Source organism: Cryptotermes secundus, unplaced genomic scaffold (genome assembly GCF_002891405.2).
Source record: "Cryptotermes secundus unplaced genomic scaffold, Csec_1.0 scaffold145, whole genome shotgun sequence".
In the NCBI taxonomy this organism is placed as follows: domain Eukaryota; kingdom Metazoa; phylum Arthropoda; class Insecta; order Blattodea; family Kalotermitidae; genus Cryptotermes; species Cryptotermes secundus.
The window spans coordinates 186821-210252 of NW_019727392.1; the positions used below are offsets into that span (position 1 = coordinate 186821).

Below are 23432 nucleotides of genomic sequence, written 5' to 3' on the forward strand. Positions count from 1 at the left end.
TGGGGGGTTGCTATGTTAGTCGGTCATGGCCTGTGTAGCCTTGTGGATCTGGCGTCATGTCCCGGGGGGTTTGAGTTCGATCTCAATGGCTTCCTTAATGATGCGATTAATATAGCGGGTCTTGGTGGCGAGGATGGAGGTATTCTGAAGCTGAATGCGGTGTCCCAGATCGATGCTGTGTTCAGCTACGGCCGACTTGCCCGGTTGTTCGAGACGGATGTGCCGCTGATGCTCCTTCAACCTCGTGTCCACGGAGCGACCCGTCTGCGGCAAGGTCTATATTGGGCAGACGGGCCCACATAATTGGGACTTCCCAGAGGACCAGATCAATTTGAGATTTTAACATTCCCACTGTTCACTTGCTGCTTATCTGTTTATGATCGCGGTGGTGTAGTTGGTTGAGGCACTATGCTATAAGCCAGAAGGCAGCGGGTTCAATTCCCAATGAGGTCACTGGATATTTTTAATTTACCTAATCCTTCCACCCGCACTATGGCCATGGGGTCGACTCGGCCTCTAACAGAAATGAGTACCAGGAATCTTCCTGGGCGTAAAGGGCGGCCGGCGCGTAAGTCTGACAAACTCACCGCCATCTGTGAACCGATTGTCTAGAAAATGTGGGAACCTCGACGTCTCACAGCCCTCTGGGCCTGCACGGCCTGTTACAGGCACAGCTTTACCTCTCTACTTTTCTGTTTGTCTGCTTATGGCATGCAGAAAGCGGTACAAGTTACGTTCCGAATGTTTCGGGGACAAGGTCGACAGAGAAACGTCCTGGAATGTGTCAAGTTCGCAGGTTATTTAAAAAAAAACTGTACGATATGTAAAGGTCATTTATCTTGAATGAATTGAGAGGAAAATTTGACCCTCCTGAACGGGAAGGAATCGCCCATTTTGTGGTTACTACCGCACAATAGTCTGGAGAAAAAAAAACTCCGTGGCTTTTAGTCCGAAAGCGAACTATACCGAACGAGCGACCGCCACTTGTCGGCGAAGTTAGTGCCAACTTTGGCGGATAGAGGGTGTGGCGTGGTCAGCGCAACGGATTCCCATGGCCGTCAATCTCGTTTCTCTGAGCCGCTACTTTTCCATTCAAGTAGCTCCTGAATTATCCTCACGAGGGTGAGTGGGCCCCGTTCCAAATCCAAATCCAAATCTCAAAAATTCCGGCAGCACCGGGTATTGAACCCGGGACCTCTACATATGTAGCCAGGAGCTCTGATTACTAGACCACAGATGCGGCGGAAATCCATGAGAAAACCACAGCAAGATACATAGCATAAGAGCCGCCCACCAACTGCAGTCATATTTACCACTGGGGGTGTATGCTTTATTCTCTGGAATTCAGAAGGAGGGGGCAGCCACTGTCGTGATGACAAATCCTACTTACGGGAAGTGTTTCCTGTGCACTTAGCACTGGCGTCAATGCCCTTTCCTTCTTATTGATAGGAATAAGTATCCAGCCTCTGAGCCATATGCACAGACATGAATGACATTTTCATATACATCGCCACTTCAACACTTCGCCTCTTGAAATCACTCCGACATGCACAGCTTCACACCTAGTTCACTGCAAAGAAACCACAACACAATCCAACACTCTCTTGCCCACAATACAATCTCTGTTTCATGAGAACCAGCCCATAACTTAGTCTAAACTTGAGTCGATAAAAAAGGGAAGCTCTTAAGTAATAGACTCAAAGTGTTGATGTTTGGTACCCACGTGCTTAAGTTTAGCGAAACCCGTGGGTGGTCTGTAGAAGTGGAAATCCCCTATCTCTCTGTCAATAACACGTGGCAAGCATAAACACGTTCTTGCGCTCAGTCGGCAATACAGCACATGGCGTTCAAACAATTCTGAACAGAATTTCTGTGTGGACATTTGCGAGTTCGAAACGACGGAAGATGATGGCGTGGTGGTGATAGAATTCCTAACCAGAAAGACGAACCTATGCATGAAGTATGAGAGATTCGTGTGCCAAGAAGAATTTCATAATTCAGGGCACCAGCGTGTGGATTAAAACTCAAATCACAGATTGGCGCCAGCAAGTACTCGGCGCCTTTATTTATACGGCGCGCGCGTGCGTGCGTGCATGTAGCATATCTGAGTAAGGAATGCCAACCCGGACAAGCTGCCTAACATTTAAGAGGGGGTCTCAGTGCCTAATATCAGTTAACGCCTTCCAAAAAGTCACAACTGTTCGTCGCATCAGACTGATACTTACGTCTGTCTCCGTTTTTAATAGAATAGTCATGTGGCATGTAGAACCGCTGCTAGGCAACGACCGCGAAATAAGGAACTATATAACAGCCACTGTTAAGTAATGGCTCTTCAAACAATGGCCGTTGCTAGGCCATGGCTCAGTAGCGATCACGTGGTCACCACAGCAGACATGAACACAAGAATGGAATAACTGTTGGAAACGGTGTTTTGTATTCGGTCCGTGCCGAAATGTTATAAGCAGCCCTGCGAGTCGTCAATAGTCACTAAAATCGTGACAGTATTAAAAAATTCAACACCGAAAAATAACGTTTAGCAGGACCCTCTTCTGAGAGGTGTTAACGTGAGCAGTGACAAGTTATTTCATTGAGCGGACATTTCGTTTGCATCTGAACATATCTGTGAATAGAGCAGTGCCCTTTTCAGAGGAAATTAGGTTCTCTAACTAACTAGTTTCTATCTAATTCTGTGCATCTGAGTCATTATTGAGAACGTAACAATTGACAAGCTAGTCAAGATATTCCCAGCAGTTTATGGAACCTGAAAGTTCAGTACCGTGTCCACAAGAGCCCGCCACTGGTGCCAACAGTTACCACTTAAGTATCTTGGTATTTGCGCTCAAAGTACGAACTGTGGGGCCAGAGAGTCAGCCATTGCCTGGCAACAGCTGTGTGACACGATAAAATTGAGTAGCTACTGCTAGGCCTTAAATTTCACCCATCCGAGATAGCCAACGCAATTGCTGACTGTTTAGAAATTCGGTTCACAGAACATCATTTGTGTGATGAAAACCATGAACGGCGGGTGGAGGCTAGAGTTCAAGCTCTACTCGAAGACGTAGACAACAGCCCCCCTCAGAGGATAAGACCATGTGACTTACAGAAATTAATAAATTCTTTGAAATTTAGAAAGGCCTACGGAATTGATGGCATTCCAAATGAATCTTCCAAGGCGACCTTTTGTACATTTGACACATTTATTCAATCACTGTCATTGGCTGTCCCATTTTCCAAGTCGCTGTAAGGAAGCAAAAGTCACAGACTCACCGAAACCCGGTAATGACCCAAAATTCCCTCAAAATGTACGTCCGATTAGCCTCCTGTCCACAACAGGAAAACTACTGGAGAAAGTGATTCTGCAAATATTCCAAAAGCACATGGCGGTGTTCTTGGACACCGAAAAAGCCTTTGATACTACATGGCACTCGGGCTTGCTATATAAAGTGTCAAAACTGGAGTTTTCGACAAGCTTAAGCAAGCTTATTGGATCATTTCTCTCGCAACGAAAATTCAGTGTTTCACTGGAAGGCGAAGTACCTACGCCAAGGGAGATGCAAGCAGGGGTGCCACAGGGTTCGGTCCGGCCCACTACTCTTTACAATATGTACATACATGATGCCCCCTCCCCCCTTCACACAACACATGGCGTTCATCTTTGCAGATAACACCTGTCTGTAGGCGACAGATCGCAGTGATGGTTTTGTTATTAAGTAGAAAACTGCAGCGCGGTCTCAGCTCAATGGCGACCTGGTGTGAGCGCTGGAATATCAAAATTAATGAAGCTAAGGCTCAGGGAATTCACTTCTCTATCAGTCTTCGTCCGCCTGTGTCTCATCTTGCAGTGAATGGGAAATATATTCCATTTGTAAAGTGTGTAAAATATCTCGGAGTAATCTTTGATAGGAGGGTTACATGGAGATTGCACATAGAAATGATCGAAGCCAAGTCCTTCAGAACATGTATAAGATTGTACTCCATATTCAAAAGTGAGTGATTAAGCGCTACCATTAAGCTGACCCTCCACAAAGCTCTCATTAGATCCGTAATGACTTATGCTAGTCCCGCCTGGGAGTTTGCGGCAGACACCCATCTAGTGAAACTGCAGCGCCTACAAAACAAGGCTCTCCGCACCATTGGCAATTTTTCAAGGCACACACCGGTCCGCGACTTGCACATGGCATTTAAAATCCCGTACGTATATGACTTTATAATAAAATTATGCAGGCAACAAGCAGAAGTCATACAAAATCATGACAACGAAAATGTTCGTAATATTGGACAAGGCGAAGCCCGACATAGAAAGTATAAGAGGCTTAAACTGGGCGGCGGTCAAGCATATGACCGTTCAAGTGACTAGACCAGGAATCTTCCTGCGGGTAAATGGCCGCCGGCATGTAAGGCTGACCTCACCGCCATCTGTCAGAAGACTGTCTAGAAAATGTGGAAACCTCGACGTGTCACAACCCTATGGGCTTCCACAGCCTGTCATGGGGAAGGCTTTCTTACTTCTTACTTATATTTTCTGTTGCGTTGTTACCTGAAGAGGCGTTCTTTAAACAATAGACATGGCACCGAACTTCAAGGTCATTCTGTATATCTCGAGGACACATCGTAGGTACTGAAAATATGGCCACCCCGTATAATGATTACGCATCTAATGGACTGAGTGATGTCATGGAAACAGTGAAGCTCACAATACGTGAAATCTAAGCCCAATTTTCCTTATCTTAATGGTGAAAGGAGAAAACAGCCCTTCGACTGGAACGAGGAGACAAAACAACTGCTAACACGACACAGGAACCCGAAGTACAACTTGATGTTACAATTAGCTCATCAGGAAAGAAAAAAAAAGCGATTTAAAAGTGTCGCTGAGCATATGGCCTCTGTAAAACATAACCGATATATGGATTCAAGTCCAGAAATGCTCTGCAGCTATCTTTACATAGCTTTAATGGGCGAAGGATGGAACTGACTGACTCGAACTTTTAGAAATGCCATTGACCCTGATCTGTCATTCGCCCCTCGTGATATGAGGTCACCAAATGCACCGAGCTACTACACTAACAGCATTGCCCGATGTGACGGCGATCTGGCGTTTCGACATGTGCGGTCACAATGGCCAGCGGCACGAAGATCCTTGCCTGTGATGAATCAAGTGAGAGCGGTTCATTTACTGATAATCTGCATACGAGGGAGAGTCAGTAAATAGGTCACAAATGGATATAAAACATAAAACGTGTGATATTCGAAACTGGAAAAGCATTTATTTCTCGATATATCCTCCATCAACATTACTACACTTGTAGTAATGTAGACGCTTTATCAGTGCGTCAAAATTCTTGTTTCAGCTACATCCGAACCTCCATTTCTACCTCGTCACCAGCGAAATGTCTGCCACCAAGTTGTGAACCGCTTTACGTGACAAACACTTCCCACCGTAAACAGGAAACGTTTCTTTAGGAATATCTTTTGAATGGGAGTTTTCTTCTTTTCTCACAGAACGCACACAACAGAACGCTGCTCTCTGGTAGGATACTCCTCAAGCATCGTCGCCATTTTGACTACTGAATATGCGCATGCGCGTCTGCTACCTTCACTGTCATGAAGCTGGACTGTGCTGCTACCTACTGATACGCACATTACAGCTGTTTTACTCCCATTTGTGACACGCTTACTGACTCTCCCTGGTATTACATACCAAGCGTATTAAACCACTGAGATTCTACGCCCATGATCGCGCAACTGAAATATTGAAGAGTTATCATAGAACGTGAATTGATATTCAGGTTACCCTCGGCTGTTCTTAGCAGTTTCATATTTATAATCGAATACTGATATAACTACAACGAAGGAGAATAAAATTAAACGTGACGCACAATCGCTGTTTCGTTATTCATTCGCGTATGCTTTTGAAGTTGTGACAGAATCTATACATCTTCGGTCTCTAGTAAACTGAAAAAAAAAATTGCCAGAAGAAATTAAACGCAGAATTGTAATATGAAGTCGATGTGTTAGGGCATGCTGAAACTGTTGAAATCCCAATAAATGCCAAGTGCCCTCTGGACCTGAGCTGGGCTCTGGGCAGGGCACACGAAGCACTGCCTCGAGGTTTCGAGATAAAGGTTTTAAGAAGAACCTACGAAGCAATTGGGTCTGGTAAAGACGTTATAATTATTTAATGATGCTGACACAATTACAAGAATTAATATAAAGAGACTGAGATAGTCAGGATATGTTATAAGGAGAGAAAATTAATTATAAAAAAATAATGACTGTAAAACCGGAAGGGAAAAGGAAGAAAGGTAGACCAAGAATGAGATGGATGGATGTGTGGAGAAGATTTTGAGGAACTCGAGTGTCGTTAACTGGAAAACAAAGGGATGACTGGAGATCGCTCCTAGACGGACCAAGACACACAAACGGTTGTAGTGCCAATGATGATGATGATGATTTTCGACGAGTTTTAGGTTTAACATAACCGCCGACTAAAATTCAATGTAATCAGTAAAAACTGATAAATTTCGGACTGTCGCCTCGATGGGTGAATACGAAATATAAAGAAGTCTTCTGCTCATTCTGCTCATGCCACGTAAGCACATCACCAGCTTCAAGAGCACGTCACAGCGTGGGAGCAGTGACGGTTGGTTCCACACGCGCGCTATGCTTTGCGTGTAGCCTAACTGGAAACTGATTTGCAACGCAGCGAATGAATTTATTCACCAATGGCTCTACAGCCCTCTTGGGTCCTGGTCGCATTTTCAGTTTCGCAATCCTGAAGAACGTCAGTAGGACTCCATGAACGGGGGATCAGCCCGTCGCAAGGCCGCTACCTACAAACAGTACAGCACAAACGCAGAATAAACGCACACTTATAACTTGCGTACAAGGACAAATATTTGTAATGTATTGTCTGTGTAATTCTAATGAGAAATATGAAAAGAGTGGACAGTATTTGTGAGGTTAGGGGCATGGTGAATCAGACTGTAATAACCATAAACACAGGCCGGACACTTCATCCAGTATTGTTTAGAAGCAAGGAGACGACATAATTGAATTTGCACGCAAGGGAATTACATCAGTCATTGCTACAAAGGAGGAGCGCCACAACTGAAGGACAACTGTTCCATCTGAGCGTTCTGTTCCGGGTACAGGCTGTCTAGGAATAACAGCGGCTTCGTGACACGACGGCACGACAAGTGAGACCCAGCTACTGGATAACTGGTCGTTTCACAGGAACAGCCACACATGTCCCATGCATGTCAAGTTAATGTCACGCTGGTCTACGCCAAAAATTCGGGCAGGTAGATGCTGACCGGGTTTCAATGCCAGGGCAGTCCATGTGCGGGTGTGTGGTGGAAAAAGTTTTCTCCAGTCCCATTTCTCCTGCCGCTTATCAACCCACCATTGGTCCACAGCACCATCTCTAAACTCTTTCATAGCTGGGCCGCTTTGTAAATAAATTCTACTTCGACGGGCTTGTATAAGGAGTCGGGATAGCGCAGCCGGCATAGCGACTGGCTACGGGCTGGTCGGAGTTCGAGTCCCGGTAGGGTCAAGAATTTTCTTTTCTCCACGTCGCCCAGACCGGCTCTGGGGTCCACCCAGCCTCCTATCGAATGGTACCGGGGCACTTTCCCGGGGGATAAAGATGCCGGGGCATGAAGCTGAAAGCTCACCTCGAGCTAGCGCCGAGGTCAAGAAAATGTGGATCTATTAATCCACTCCCCCCCCCCATAAGCCTTCGTGGAGTGGCGCTTAATTAGTTAAGCATAGGGACACCTTTACCTTACCCTTACCGCACAGGATTGCACAGGAAAGTTGCCATTTCGAAACTGTAAAGCCTAACTGACAAGGCTACGCTGTCATACTGAAAAGTTGTTTAATGAAACGTGGAAATCGCGATTCTCGGCCTCTTTGTCTTTTTGAACGGATCGTGACCAATCGTAAACTCAGATCTAAAAAGTATTCAAAAACTTAGGATCTGAAAATGTGTGATGATATATTTATTGTGTTTTTGGACATCACACATCTTCCTGTTTTTATTTAGAGACACAATGTTTCGGAGTCTGTACTATGTATGGAACCTACTCACTTGGACCCTCTCTATCCCCGGAAATCTGCAAAACACAGGATAAGGCATATAAGGCCAAGCACAACACAAAACGTCTACGGGAGCTAAGACAAAATATTAAAATATTCAAATGTTAAAAGCTCCGGAGACGGGGACTATCTCTCTGGATTGGCCCCAACTAAGCAGCTTTTACCTGAAGACAGAGACAGAATCCAGCCTCCGAAATTCTGTGTTGTAAATTAAAGAAACCAGGATGATGCATAACGTCCGAAAACACAATAATTGAAAGCTTTGTAATTTACTGCTGGGCGTGCTGAATGCAGGAAGAGCATGTCCGAAGTGGATGCACAGGCGTCCTGTTCAGAACATATCCTCTCAATATTCTCAGAAATGCATAGCGACTGGGAACAGCGAGACAATACACACGCGCGCACTCGCAATGAAAATCCCCGATTCACAGTGTCTATTTCTGAAGTTCTATAACACTTGATTTCTAGGAATATCGGCAGTATTTATATTCGAAACAGCAGAGCGTGCGTGCGTGCGTACAGCAGACGCCCGTTTGCAAGTTCCTATGTGTACTGCAGTGCTGCCAAGTGAACCGGGAGTGTCTGCACAGGGAGAAGAAAATATTCTCCTTCCTCTTCCACGCGTCTTCTCTTTAGATCATCAGGAGTTCTCAAACTTCGTGGCAGATTTCGCGACCCGCTAAAATTACACATACATTTTCATGGCACCTGTATGTCTGCCGCTAGGCAAGATGTGGGGGTTTGAAGAAAACTAAACTTCTCTACCAGGCTGTACGGTGACAGCAGGAACCTAACAGCCCCATAGTCTCTCTACACCTACTGTAAGCTATAAAATGTTCCTGCACAGTCATGCAAAGTGCAGTTCTGCACTGTTGCAGGTCCATATCAGGCTGTAACGTGACAGCAGGAACCTAAATAGCTTTACAGCCTCTCTACACCTGTCCGCCCGCCTGTCTTCCTGCCTGTCTATCCATGTTCTTTTGCTCCCACTTGCAGCACCCCGTATCCGTGAAACGCTGTTTCACTTCAATTTCTTAATCTTAGGCAGCCGGTAGGACTCCTTGGACGGGGGATCAGCCCAACTCAAGGCTGCTACCTACACGGAACAACACAAACACAGAAGAGACGCAGACAGACATCCATGCCTTCAGTGGGATTCAAACCCATGATCCAACCTCTCAGGTACCGACTCCGGGGTCCACTCAACCTCCTACACAACGGGTACCGGGCGGTGTTTCCCGGGGGGTAAGGCGGCCGGGACGTGAAGGTGACCATTAACTTCCAAGTAGTGCCTAGATGAAGAAAATGTGGATCTATACATTCACTCCCCCATACGCCTTCATGGTGTAATGCCTAAATTCGTTGAGCACAGGGACATCTTTATCTTAGAGGACTCAGAATTTATGCCTGTTTCTGAACGTAACAATGCGTGTTTAAAGAAACTGTCTCACTTTGTCTTCCTTCCTACATGACATGTGTCTTTTGAAGTGTGTACCAACCGTGAGGAGCAATTTTCATTTGTTCATGTTTCGATCCGGAGTAGCAGGGGTTTGCTGTGTCTATCAACACGAAATTATCTATCTACGGCTCTATAGCCCTTTGTTGGACCTTGGCGGCTGTTTGAGTTTCTTAATCCCATACACAATCTGTAGGGTTCCTTTGACGGGGGATCAGCCCGTCGCAAGGCCGCTACCTGCACACAGAACAACACAGACACAGAGTAAACGCACACAGACATTCATGCCTGGAGTGGGATTCGAACTCAAGATCCCAGCATTCGAGCGAGCGGCCAATGTTATCGGCTTAACACGAAATTATAGCTGTATAAAAATCACAAGACTCCTTATCAGAACGGGCCACATGGCTATTCAGAATAAGGAAGCGAATATTCAAATCTCAAAGAGATAAAAGCGGAAGTCCCACAAGGCAGCGTGTTATAGTCAGTAGATGGCTTCACACTCCAGCCGCTTTACCCCCGGTACTCATTGGCTGGGTGGACCCCAGAGCCTGTCTTGACGACCTGGAGAAGTGAAAATTCTTTTCCCCTCACCAGAACTCGAACTCCGAACCCTTCGTCGTCCAGCCAGTAGCCAGTCGCTACAAACCAACGTAAAGGGACGATAAAATATGACATCGTTAAATATACCAAGTACTTCCCAAGTTACGTATTGTGAACTGTATGGATTAAGCTCTATCAGCGCACGCGCAGTGATGCAATGCATTCCTAACAATAATCAGCGATGCCAGCGTGCGGGACTCATTGCGCATGCTCCGGCGTTAATCGGAAACTTGTTCATGACTTTCCGGACATGAGACATTATCTACTCACAACATTTCGTGCTTGTAACGCAGTAACTGCTCGTGCATAGAGACTCACGAGAGAACTGACACATGCCTTAAAGGGGCGTCCCTTCTCGTCTGTCCATATAACCGCAATCTCTACTTTCGCCTCAGCGAGACACCAATCATTACACTCGTGTAGTAAAAAGCACCCTTCGGGCCTGAAGTCGATCCCTTTAATTCAGAGACAGATGTAAGGTTTCGAACCGACATGTAATGTGACGCACATACCCATCCCGCGGCAACAAATACACAGCAACAGAGGACATCCATTGCTAGGCAATGAATGTGTTTTCTGTGTGGTCCGATCCGAGGCTATACGACTCGACCAATCGCGTTCAGTTCAACGAGTGAGTGCCGTGCAGTTGAATCCGCTCGGTGGAGGAGCTGACTATGTTAACCAGCGGGCCAGGGAAGCGGAAGAGTCTCCATTGCTAAGATTCGTTACCAGGAAACGACTAGTGGAGACACTGCAGAGGAACAGCCATTGTGAAGAGCTGTTACCAAGTAAAGACTAGTGGAAGCAGACTGAGAAGACAGCGTGGAGTGATTTATAGTGTGCAAATCAGCAATAGTGTTACAGTTACACGTAGTTACGACCTGCAAGTGGTCAGTAAATCTATTCACCATTTGAAACCCATTGTATAATCACTAATACATGTGACAATATATTATGTACAATAAAGATACATCAATGCAACTGTTTAAATACGAGAGTATGTACTATCCAGCTATGAGGTTACAACGAGACAAGACTCTGATGCAGAAACCGAAGAAACGATAGGGGAACCCATGCTGAAGCAGTGGACATGCATCTTGCTTTTCTATAGCGATACAGTTTTATCACATTCACCTCGTAAGGAAAGATACGAAACATGTAACCCCTCAACAGCAAACACGATACTTCGGTTTCTAACCTCAGCAACGTAACGTCAATGACCTTTTAATGGTATTCCCATACACAAACTGTGACTCAAGTGTCCGGTTGTTTAAGCCATTACGCAGTGCAGGATGGCCTGGGATTTCGAACTTCTTAATTAACTTTACAGTACGCATTAGACGTATCAATCGGCAGCTCTTCGAACTTAAACGGAGCCCTTGGCTGCGTCGTAGCTAAGGCGAGTAGGCTACAGCTTCCCACCGTGGAGCCCCGGTTTCGATCCAAGGTCAGGTCATGTGGGTTTTGTGGTGGACAAAGAGGCACTGAGGCAGGTTTCCTCCGAATAGAAGGAGAGAGAGTGAACAGTTCACAAATGGAAGTAAAAAAGCTGTAATGGACATGATAGGTTTCTATTAATATCAGTAGGCAGCAGCACAATCGAGCGTCATGACAGTCTAGGTAGCAGTCACGCATGCGCATATTCAGAGACTGGTTTCAGGAGTCAAAATGGCGACCGCGATTGACAATGTACTACGGAAGCGCAGAGCAGAGACGACTTACTTACTTACTTACTTACTTACTCATGGAGCTGAGCCCTTCTGGAGGAACCGCCAATTCTGGAGCTACTCAAGAATTTTCCAGCATTTTATGGAACCCGCAGGTTCATTACCGTGTTCACAAAAGCCCTCCACTGGTCCCTATCCTGTGCCAGATTTATGCAATCCATAACATCCCATCCTATGTTTCTAAGATCCATTTTAATTTTGTCCACCCACCTATGCCTTGGTCTTCCCAGTAGTCTCTTCCCCACAAAAACAAGACCGTAACTGTAAAACAGTAATAAATATCTGGTCATGAGCTGTCATCTGTTCCTCTAGTCTTACGCCCCAGATGGGTGCTTTATTCCAAGACAGACTGTCTGACAGTCGCTCATAACTGTGACTTTGACTTGAGCTTAGTCAGCCAGTGAAGACAAGAGTAGGAGGTTGCTGTGAAATGGGAGCTGGCCTGGAAGTTGAATCAGTTGTGGGATATTCACCAGCCGGCAAGGACGTAATATTGTTAGGATCCGTTACCAGGAAACGACTAGTGAAGACATAGCGCACTTTGTGTGTGCTGTAGTTACAGTGATCTATAGAGTGTGTAAACTTGTGAGGTTGTTATATTTACTCGTAGTCACGAGTTATATGTATAAGTGGTCAACAAATCCAATCACAAACCGAAACCCCGCGTATAGTCATTCTAACGCAACACAATATTCCAGACCGTAGCGCCTATTTGAACCAAATTTGGCTTGCGGAACGGGACGTCCATGGGGAGTCCTCTGTAAGAACAATGCTGAGATCGTGACATCCGCCTGCCGCCTGTTCCATCCGGTTTCTACGAAACACTTCCGTAAAGACTGGTGGAAGTAAACATGTTCCCTCTTGGACAGATAATCATGGGAATTACATTAGTGTTTCTGTTACGTGTTTTGGTTCGAGTCCAAGGCAACATAATTCCCGCACTGCGTTCGTGATAAAAATGGGTTCGTTGCTAGGCTCCTCGAGTTACCGACTGATGTTGTTAGGCTGGAAAGTGCAGCGCTGTAACACTATCTCCAGTAGTAACAATTCCAAGAATAGGAACATGTTTGTTTGGGTGTCTCGCGCTCTTGAGAGCAAACTACGTAAATGCTTGAGGACCAGGCCAGTAGTTGAGCGTAACTTCTTATTTAAAGTCTTAGCTACTATTTATTGTGATAATGTTATGGAAGGAAGACATACCAGGGGTGAACAACGGGTACTTTAGCTAGTACGCGTTGTGTCTGTATCAGATTTATCCGGCAGACACACACCTCTATGCTTGTAATCGAAGATTAACGACTTCAACTTACAGTACGGTTTATACTACTACCCTGACACAAGACGAGACCATTCCTCAGGGCAGTCAGAGGCAAAGCTGACGGAAATTTCGCAATTATGCAGAAAAGAAGTTCTGGGAAGAAATGGTCGCCTATTTTCCTTCGTACGAAACGGACCGCACAGAAAAAGATGCTTCCAACAATTCTGGTGATGTTTCATTTAACGTCTCTACCGATCCGCTGCCTAGTGACGACAGAGGAGTCTTTTTGACTGCTGTCTCAGTCACTTCCGCACCTGCTAGGGCATCATCTGCAATTTCCGAACGTCCTTGGAGAATTTCTCGACCCAGTTGTGAACCGCTTTACGCGACAAACACTTCCCACCGTAAACAGGAAACATTTATCTATGAATATCCTCTGCATTATGTTCGTTTACCCACAGAAATATGGACAACAGAACGCTGTTCTTCGGTAGATAACTCCTCAAGCACGGTCGCCATTTTGACTGTTAAAACCATCCTCTGAACATGCGCTTGCGCCTCTGCTACCTAGCCTGTGCTGCTCTCTAGTGATATAAACAGAAACCCTATTGTGTCCATTACAGCTGTTTTACATTTATTTGCGTCTTATTTACTGACTCTCCCCAGTATACTTATTTCCAACATTTAGTTTAATGTAGTGAAGTCTTAAAAAATCGATCGATGATATATCGAAGTGACGTCGAGTGTCACCGCGAGTGTGCGCCCTGACTCTGGTTCTGTTGCTGTGGGCACATCGCCGGAGCAGTTCAACGGTTCAGTCCGGTTCAGTCCCTGTCTACCGTTCAGTTGCTTCGACAGCGTCGAGGTGAGTCCAGCGGACAGACATTGGCATTAAGAAGTTATCTGGGGTCTTACCTCATGTATTTCCTTGTGTTTATGTTTATGTATGTTTACAATCAGCCAATGTTTGCTTTCATCAGCTTTAACATAATGTAGCTCTGCACCTATGCTTTGGAGTTGCGTACGGGGATTCCTATGATTCTCATAACAAAGAGGATTGTTTTCTCTCCAAACAATATTAACATGGCGGACGTGCAATAAAGCAGTGGTATTTTTTCTTATTCGACGTAGGATTTAAATCTATACTGGCCGCGCCATAGCTCAAGGGGTTAGTCGCTGGCTTCCCACAGCGACGGCCCGGGTTCGATCCCGGGTCTGGTCAAGTGGGATTTGTGGTGGACAAAGTGGCGCTGGGGCAGGTTTTCTCTGAGTACCTCGGTTTCCCCTGCCAATCTTCATTCCACCAATTGCTCCACAATCACCCTTACCTATCATCTGGGGCTGGTACAATATGCAAGAAGTGGCCGCAGTACAAGGGACTTAGTCCCACCCCACAAGCAATAAAAAAACTACATTTATAAATAATATTCAAAGATTTTGTCTGAAAAGTACACCAAACGATCACTAATTTACCAGGTGTAACTATTTCTATTATATTCTCAAACCTTCGCACACTCTCCTTTTAAATGTGTAGGTTACATATTCGATAACACTGCTACAGAACTCACTGAAGCCTCAAAAAATATTCTGAATATTCAACAACAAGCGAAATTAGAAGGCATCTTATAAAGAATAACGATTTTGGAAAAGGCTGTCTTTATGTACTGCGACCTGGCGTGTAACAGCTACGTCGTGACGTCACATTTCCCCATGCTGGAGAACTTAAAACAACAACTCTAGAGGGAAGGGAATAAGAATGTCACACGTAGTCATCTGAGATAATTTATTTCCGTGAGCTGCATTCTTCCAAAAGAGTGGCCCAAAATTTCCGAATAAATTTCCCGAATTACGAACAGTAACTTCTCGCGTTGTCGTCTCTAGCGGCTACACACACATTCAGAATTTCCTTTTATAATAATTCAATTCTATTCGTGTTTATTTACGTGCAAACTTAACAGCACAGAGGCCAATTACAAAGTTAGCACGAATAGAGAAATACACAAAAATAATTAAAAACAAAATACAAAAATGATAGTCTATATTAATTACACAGCATGAATAAAGATACAGAAGCGAACATACACAGACAAAGCCACGATGTGAGAATTTGCGTTTCAAATACAGCAGCATATAATAATAATAATAATAATAATAATAATNAAAGTATAGATTTTCAGACAATAATAATAATTCAGTGTATTGTTTTATTGCACATGCAAATAATAATAATAATACTAACATTTATACTATATTTACAAATCGTTTGGGGAGAACATTCCTGGCTCCGAGTACGTCAACATTCCCGCAGACAACAGCAGCTGCTGCACATCTAGCAGAGGGACAGTTTTGCGTGTGGAGCAGACACTGAACAATGCAAAGTCTCTGATATACCGAGCAGGAACTCGGAGACCAACAATTTCCAGACAGAAGGGCAGAATTTCGAGCCATGAATAAGAAAGAGAGCAGAAGGCGATGTCTCCTGGTGCGTAAAGTATGCAATTGTAACTCCTCCAGAGCAAGAGAGTGACTGTAATGACTTGAGGAAAGAAACGATTAAGACAAAGGGCCGCAAACCTCTGCTGCATGCGTTCCAGCTTTTTGGCATCAGTTGACGTAATCGAATTCCAGACTGCGGACGCATATTCAAGCTTTGATCTAACTAATGCAGTGTACAATCTGAACATACACTCACACATACCATCAACCTCAAGCTGGATGGAATTATAATTTTTTTCCTAAAGGAGGCCACATATTTCCAGAATTGCTTGGGTTGCGACTTTAAATTTTCGCCCACAGATTTCAACCATCTAAGTCTGTCAGACTTAACTGTAGTCTTAACTAGCTTACGATAGACGGAAAATTTTTGGCAAATACATTCGGATTTTTTTTAAGTCTGTAAAAATAGTTCTTTTTCCTTATATAATACCTTAAGGAACTCGAATTCCAGTGCGGGGATTTCATGTGAGTGTTTATGATGCCACGGGGAATTGCATGTTCCATGGCATCTTGAACAGCGCATTGAGGGCGGCGAGAGCAGAATCCACAGAATCGCAGGATTCTAAATCGTATCTGCGTTTACAGGAGCGAATTCTGGAGGATAGGGCAGTGAGAACTCCACCGCCACGTGTCTTACTTACAGACGCCCTGTCAGAACGGAAACCTATAGCAGTCAGGAAGTAAATTATGATCATAACACATGTCGTTTAGCCATGTCTCAGTTAAACATATAATATTGTAATTCTTTTGGCTTATTTTGGACTTCACCCATCGTCTGGTATGTAAAAGACAAAAGACCACGACGTTTCGGAAACTGGATCTGTCTCCGTCTTCATGTGGATAGGGAAGGATAAACCTACTCAGTTGGGCCCGTTAGAAAGAGCTAGTCTCAATCACTGGACCAGTAGGACTGAGTAGGTTTATCCTTCCCTGTCCACCTGAAGACGGAGACAGATCCAGTTTCCGAAACGTCGTGGTCTTTTGTCTTTTACATACCAGACGATGGGTGAAGTCCAAAGTAAGCCAGAAGAAGTACAGTATACACCATCGTCAGAATCCTTTCAAGTCTATATAATATTGTAGTCCGTGCAGCAGATATTGTCGTAAAGTTGGACTCGTTTAGTCCTACGACCTCTGACGTTTTGGTAACATTCTCCAGGATGTTTGCGAGACCTGGCAAAACAACCTGTGTTGTTATCAGGCTTGCTAACCATTAACTGTGTACAGAAGCGTCCTCTCCTGGGCAACGGTATTGTTTACCGCATTTACGGAGTCGCCTACATGAGCAAGGCCGAGAAGCCTCTGATTCTTCAACAGTATAAATTTGGTCAGGGCTTAATCGCCCATAAAAAGGAGCGATTAAACAGCCGTTAGGCCATACTCCGGTATTATTAATGAGATGAAAGTCATCCTCTGCAACAGAAACATGAAATGATATATATGATTTATATTTAGTTTTTAGCCTGGTGCAAGCCAGGGAAGCAAGCTGCAATTGATCCTTTAGAGAAGTCTCAACATCAGATGATGTTACATCTGGGGAAAACCTAGAGACAAAAAGGGGCTTCATACGGACCCTTTTCTGTACAACAGAGAGAGAAGAGCTTCTCACTCCGATCATGGCAACCCTGGGTTTCTTGGAGGTATTGGCAACAGTGTTCACAGTGTTAACAAGAGATGGGGCTACGCGCTTCTTCTCAACTACCGTTACAAAATCACAACCGGAAGGGCTTTCACCCGTCACAAAGAATGGCTCGGGTAGTGAATTCGTGAATTCATACCAGGAGCTGCGACCTTGGAGACATTAGGGTTTCCATTCGCTGCACACACAACATCCCTGTATGATTTTGCTGTAGTTATTGCAGATGTAGCAGCCTCACGCCGTGTTGATCGCACATGTGAGGGCGCCTGTTGAAGTTCACGCACTTGCATCTTCATGGCTTCGTTGTCGATTCTAAGCTGCTGAACTTCACTGCTGAGATTCGACAGCATCACGACTATCGATTGCACCATCTCCATGGTACAGACGCCATTGGTGCGAAGTGTTTCCAGCTGCACGCTGAGGGAATCTTTATCCCTTATACACGAAGGAGTACACTGCATCTCTGCAGAAATTGCTTCCTTCTGGTTACTTTTGCAGAGGGAATGCTCGTTTGCAGCATCCCCTGTGAGTTTAATACAACTGTCACACTTGTAAGCAGACTTACCGGTGGTTTGCACTCACACTGGGCTCCGGCTCACTTGTAAGCAGACTTACCGGTTGTTGCACTCACACTGGGCTCCGGCACACAATTAGGCAGACTTACCGGTGGTTGCACTCACACTGGGCTCCGGCACACAATTAGGCAGACTTACCGGTGGTTGCACTCACACTGGGCTCCGGCACACAATTAGGCAGAAACTTACAATGAAAGCGCGAATCACGCTCGCCACAACGAATAGATTTTTGCTTTCCGTAAAACGGCTTTTCGCAGAGCCGACAGTGGTCCTTACTGGCCATACCTAACCAGCGGCAGAGATATACACTAGGCACTCAAGCGGGCGGGAGCACAAGCAATACACGTCCGTATAGTTCGAGCGCTCGAGTAATAATAATAATAATAATAATAATAATAATAGCAGTAACATTTAAGAGTAAAGGTCAAGCTATCCCTGTAACAGGCCGTGGAGGGCCACAGAGTTGTGAGACGTCGAGGCTCCCATATTTTCTAGACAGTCGGCACACAGATGGCGGTAAGGTTGTCAGCCTTAACCCCAGGAAGATTCCTGGTACTCATTTCTGTTAGAGGCTGAGCCGACCTCAGGGCCATTGTGCGGCTGGAAGGATTAGGTAAACTGAAAACTCCAATGACCTCGTTGGGAATCGAACCTGCGACCTGTCGGCTTGTAGCATAGTATATTCATGGCAGTATTCGCTTAGTGAAAACACTAATGACGATAAATAATAACAATAATAATATTTAATATGACATTAAAGTTCCCATTAATGTTGGAGAGGTCAGTAAAGCAAGGCAAATGAACAGCAGCATTCATTTTGTTCAACTATTTACAATCCCCTTATGACGTATGCGTTCCTGTATCCAACATCCCGTGCCACTCTGTCAACTGGGTGGAAAATTTCCAATATCAGAACGAGAGAACATTAAGGAAAGATGAAAATTATAATGCTCTTGCCTTCAGCAAGCACGAACAGAGAACAAAGAGCGACCCTCATTATTACGTGATATATTTTACAGGATGGCTTCTGGGCTTGGGACCCTCCATGGGAGCACACTTTTTAACGGAAATGAAAGAACAACTGAACACTGAACTGCGTACATACGTACATGGGTACATCCGTTGACGAAACACGGAATCTAACATCAATTACATATTTCCGGGACAGCGTAGTCGGTATGGCGACTAGGTACGGGCTGAACGGCCGTGGGGTCAGAGTTCGACTTCCGGTAGGGTTAAGAATTTCCTCTTCCATACGTCCTAAAGGCTGGCTCTGGGACCCACCCAACATCCTATCACTGGTACCGGGGACTATTTCCTCGGAGGTACAGCACCCGAAGCCTGACGCTGACCACACATCCAACTAGTGCCGAGGTCAAGAAAACGTGGATCGATATATCCACTCCCCCATACGTCTTCGTGGCGTAGTGTTCAATTAGTTAAGCACAGGGACGACATTTATCTTTTTTACGTGTTTCAACCATGAAGGCCATTTTCCGGGATTCTGTACATTCAGTACCAGTTCTCTAGACCGCCTATGTGGACTAGTGGTCAGAGTTCCTGGCTACAGATCTATAGCTCCCGGATTCGGTTTCAGGCGCTAGCAGATTTTCTGAGAAGTAGCGGGTCTGGAACGGGGTCCACTCAGCCTCGTGAGGATAACTGAGGAGCTACTTGAATGGAAAAGTTTTGCTGTTTACTGTTTTACTCCGATATCCAGAAAACCAACCTGTAAAATGTTCTCGCGTATTTATGAAGTTATCATAGACGGCGTTTGGATTGGTAATTGGATATCCTGCACACTTACAACTCGTAACTACAAGTAGCTCTAGCGCTATCGCTAATTGACACACTCTGCAGTCCGCCACAGCAAGCACTAAGTCTTCTTGGTCTGCCGTTCTCATTGCCAGTCTTTGCCTGGTGACGGATCCCAACAGTGTCCTCTGCTTCCATGCTCACGTTCTTACCGGCTGGCGACTGTCTGACAACTCCACTCCAGCATCCAACTCACTTCACTCCATCAGCTCTAACTGTCCCGCTTATAACATCTCGGAAAGGACCGCACAGAAAATACCCTTCCTGCATTGCTGTTCAATTAATGCTTAGCGGACAGAGCAGAAAGTACCATTCCTCTGTTGTTTGCGGGCCGCTGCGTAGGAACGGCATCTGTGCAGTGGCCGCCTAGCAACTATGTGCCACAATATAGACTTAATAAGATACAATATGCAATCAGGTTCACAGAGCCCTCGTCTGTTACAGGTTAAACTACTATGGCCGGGTTCGACGACCTTCCAGACAAGATACTTCTGAAAATATTCTTCTACTTACGTATCGATCAGATCATTCTCTGTATAAGAAATGTCTGCACTCGGTGGAGGAAGGTTTCTGAAGACGATGCGTTATGGAAGGACTCGATTTTCTGTCCAGATGCAGACATCCCAAAACATTACATAATTTTTACGCTGGAGAATGTTCCGGTAATGAGAACATTTCACTACTATGGAACTTGCAATGTCATAGAAAAACTGTCTGAATGCTGTAGGAGAGTCACAGAATTAATAATTCCCCACATAGAATTACGTGCAGCCCTTCTTGAAGTAACTATGGAACGTCTCACTGAGTTAAGAGTCCTTCATATTACAATTAGCCCCACAGAAGAAGGACTTAAAATAACTTCCTTTATTGGTCAGTCCGAAACTCTAACTAGTTTAACTCTGCGCTCGTCTGGTGCAAGGACTGTAGCGGCAGGACTACTGAAACCTATTGCAGACGGTTGTCCCAATTTGAATATTCTGAAATGTGAAGCCTTCAACTTACCTAACAGCGAAATCTGTTACTTGCTGCAGCGGAAGAAGCAGCAACTTGAGGCATATGACCACTACGGTCTCCTGTCTCCAGAATTTCTCGAGGCTCTAAATGAATGTACAAACTTGCATGCAATTTCCTTCCTCGACGTTGATTTTGATGGTCCATTTAAGAACATACCTCCCGTTACAAACTTCAGAAACTTGAGGACGTTCGAAATGGCAGCCTGCAGACTCCCAATGCTAAAGATAATTCCTCTAACTTTATTCCTTGACACATTATCGCATTTGACTCTCATTGGTATAACTTATGCAAGCGCAAACATTGACGATCTGCTAAACAAGATCATATTGAAGAGCCCTGTACTTGTGCATCTCGATTTGGAAGGAAATTCAGAGCTTCGTTGCAGGGGGCTCAGGAATATAAGTACGTGTAAAATGTTAAAGCACCTGGATGTATCGCACTGCCCTGCATTGGGCGCGAAAGCTATAAAATACGTTGCCGAAGGATGTCCGCAGTTACAACTCCTCGACGTGTCCGGCATTCCAATGTCAGGAAGCATTTTCCGGCAAATTCTGAGATGCAGGAACCTCAAGGCTCTCTTCTTTATTAGGTGTGATTTAAGAGGGATTAATCTCAAGCTTGTCTCAACATATATACCCGGTTTATTGCATCTATGCATTGGACCTGGGTTTCCATTATCAAATGAAGCCCTACGTGAAATAAAGCAACAAATGCCACACTTGACTATAAATATCGGTTCAGCTCTATCTGACAAATGTGAGGTTTAAGTATAAAAAGTGACAGAATTTCATGTGTTTAGCAATTGGATGTTGCCATTCAAGATGTGGAAATAGTTTTGTGCTTCGTAAATGAAATCCTTAACAGTGTACAATTTGACTCATTGACATCAATGAATGCATCATGCCACGTAATTCCCCTGCTTTCCATCGCAAATCGAGGTTTGTATTAGGACTGACTTGCAAACAAGAACCAGACTTTAATTCCTAGTCGTAATATTAGAAGATAAGTAAAAGTTGGCCTTGATTCAATATTAAATGTCAGCTTAATATTTAGCTAATTTTATGCCTTGCACCGTGTAGATTTCAACGATTCATCTGAACAATGTACATTTCAGTTGCGTGACAAATAAACAAGTTTATATAACGTATTTCAGTTACCTTAACACCAGACTTCCTAGTGCTATCCTGCTGAAACTAAACTCACTGCGCCCCTACACAGGGCGAGATGGAAGACTCTTCCCTCACACAGGAAAGAACATCGCGGGGTAACTCAGATTTGCGAGAACTCAGTGTAGACTGCATGAGTGCACAGAGTTGCACCATCTGCATTCAGGAGATCCCACACTGCACGGTACGTGTCGCTACTGCTGCACCTTCGCGCGTGCGCCATGCTGTCACTTGCAGGAAAGTAGAGGATACGAACTTGGGATCACTAAATTACTTCACAGTCCTTAAACATTGTATGATTCTGTATGAACCGCCGAATTAATTTTAATTTCATGCATCCTGCGGTGTTACAATATATACAATCTCTTTATTTGACCGTCACAATACAGCAAATATAGAACTTCAAGGACAATGCTCAGTATAGTTCTGCTACATGTTCCGGCCACAAGTGGCCATCATCAGGCAAACACACTTCAACAATCGTACACCGTTGAACTGCAGTACGTAAAATTTGATACAATGTTATAAATCATTTAAGTTAATTTGCACAAGAATACAATAAGTAAGTTATTTAAAACAATAACAAGTCATATATAAAATTAAAATTTGATTGATGTTTAGTAACATCGAATCGGTCGTTGGTTTTACTTTTCATACATTTCTGCCGACGAATATTAAATTCGAGTTTCTTATAAAATTGTGTAGGAGGTACAATAATGTTGTGGATTAATTAATGGAATAGTTGGGTTTCATCATACGGAGAATTGTACGTGTTGTATAGAAAGTAATCAACGACTCGTACGATTGTTGAAGTGTGTTAGCGTGATGACGGCCACTTGTGGCCGAAACATGTAGCAGATCTATACTGAGCATTGTCCTTGAAGTTCTATATTTGCTGTGTTGTGACGGTCGAATAAAGAGATTGTAAACTTCCGAATTCCTGACACGTGTGATGATGTGTGCGAATACATGCATTTTATTTTCTACATTTCGCTTCTGCATAACAAAACACACACCTCAAAGGTGTCTCCACCTTGTCGTGGTGGTGGGGCTTGCGTGAATCTGTGACCTGGGGAGCTATGCCGGCCGTAGCTTAACTACCGCTAGGGTCACACATGCGGGAAAGGTCAAAGGATAAAGTCCAGACTAAGAGAGATACCATGGCCGTCCAGGTTGGGGGTTGGGCATGAGGCTAACAACCTCATCCTGTAAAAAGAAATTTGTTCAGAAACCTAACAACCAGCCTCGGATAAGTGAAACATACGGAAAACGGACTAAGCAAAAGACCAGGAACAATGAAATTGTGAGGCAACTTGGAATGTACACACAAAGCTGCAACCGGAAATGACATGCTACATAACTGACTTTATGGCACTGCAAGCAACAGGATGGCACGGAAGCGGCAGACTTTACTATAATATAGAGTGGATCGCAAGCAAGAACCACACAGTTTGGAACAGGGTTTAAGATAACACGAAAAATAAAAGAACGCATGCAGGAATATGAAACAATTACTGATAGAATCTGTAAGTTAAGAATGAAAGGGATATAGAAATATTACAATATCAGTACACGCCCCAACG

General features: G+C 44.5%; 2 protein-coding genes across 2 annotated transcripts in view; one reads left to right on the forward strand and one right to left on the reverse strand.

Annotated features, from left to right (window-relative positions):
• LOC111864627 (A disintegrin and metalloproteinase with thrombospondin motifs 9) overlaps window positions 1–23432 on the reverse strand; it is a 363750-nt gene that overhangs the window by 148435 nt on the left and 191883 nt on the right. The window lies entirely within an intron of this gene.
• LOC111864631 lies at window positions 13939–21796 on the forward strand. The gene is made up of 2 exons (XM_023852005.2): window positions 13939–14009; window positions 20114–21796. The coding sequence occupies exon 2, from the start codon at window positions 20125–20127 to the stop codon at window positions 21448–21450; it is 1326 nt and encodes a 441-aa protein (XP_023707773.1). The 5' UTR covers window positions 13939–14009; window positions 20114–20124; the 3' UTR covers window positions 21451–21796.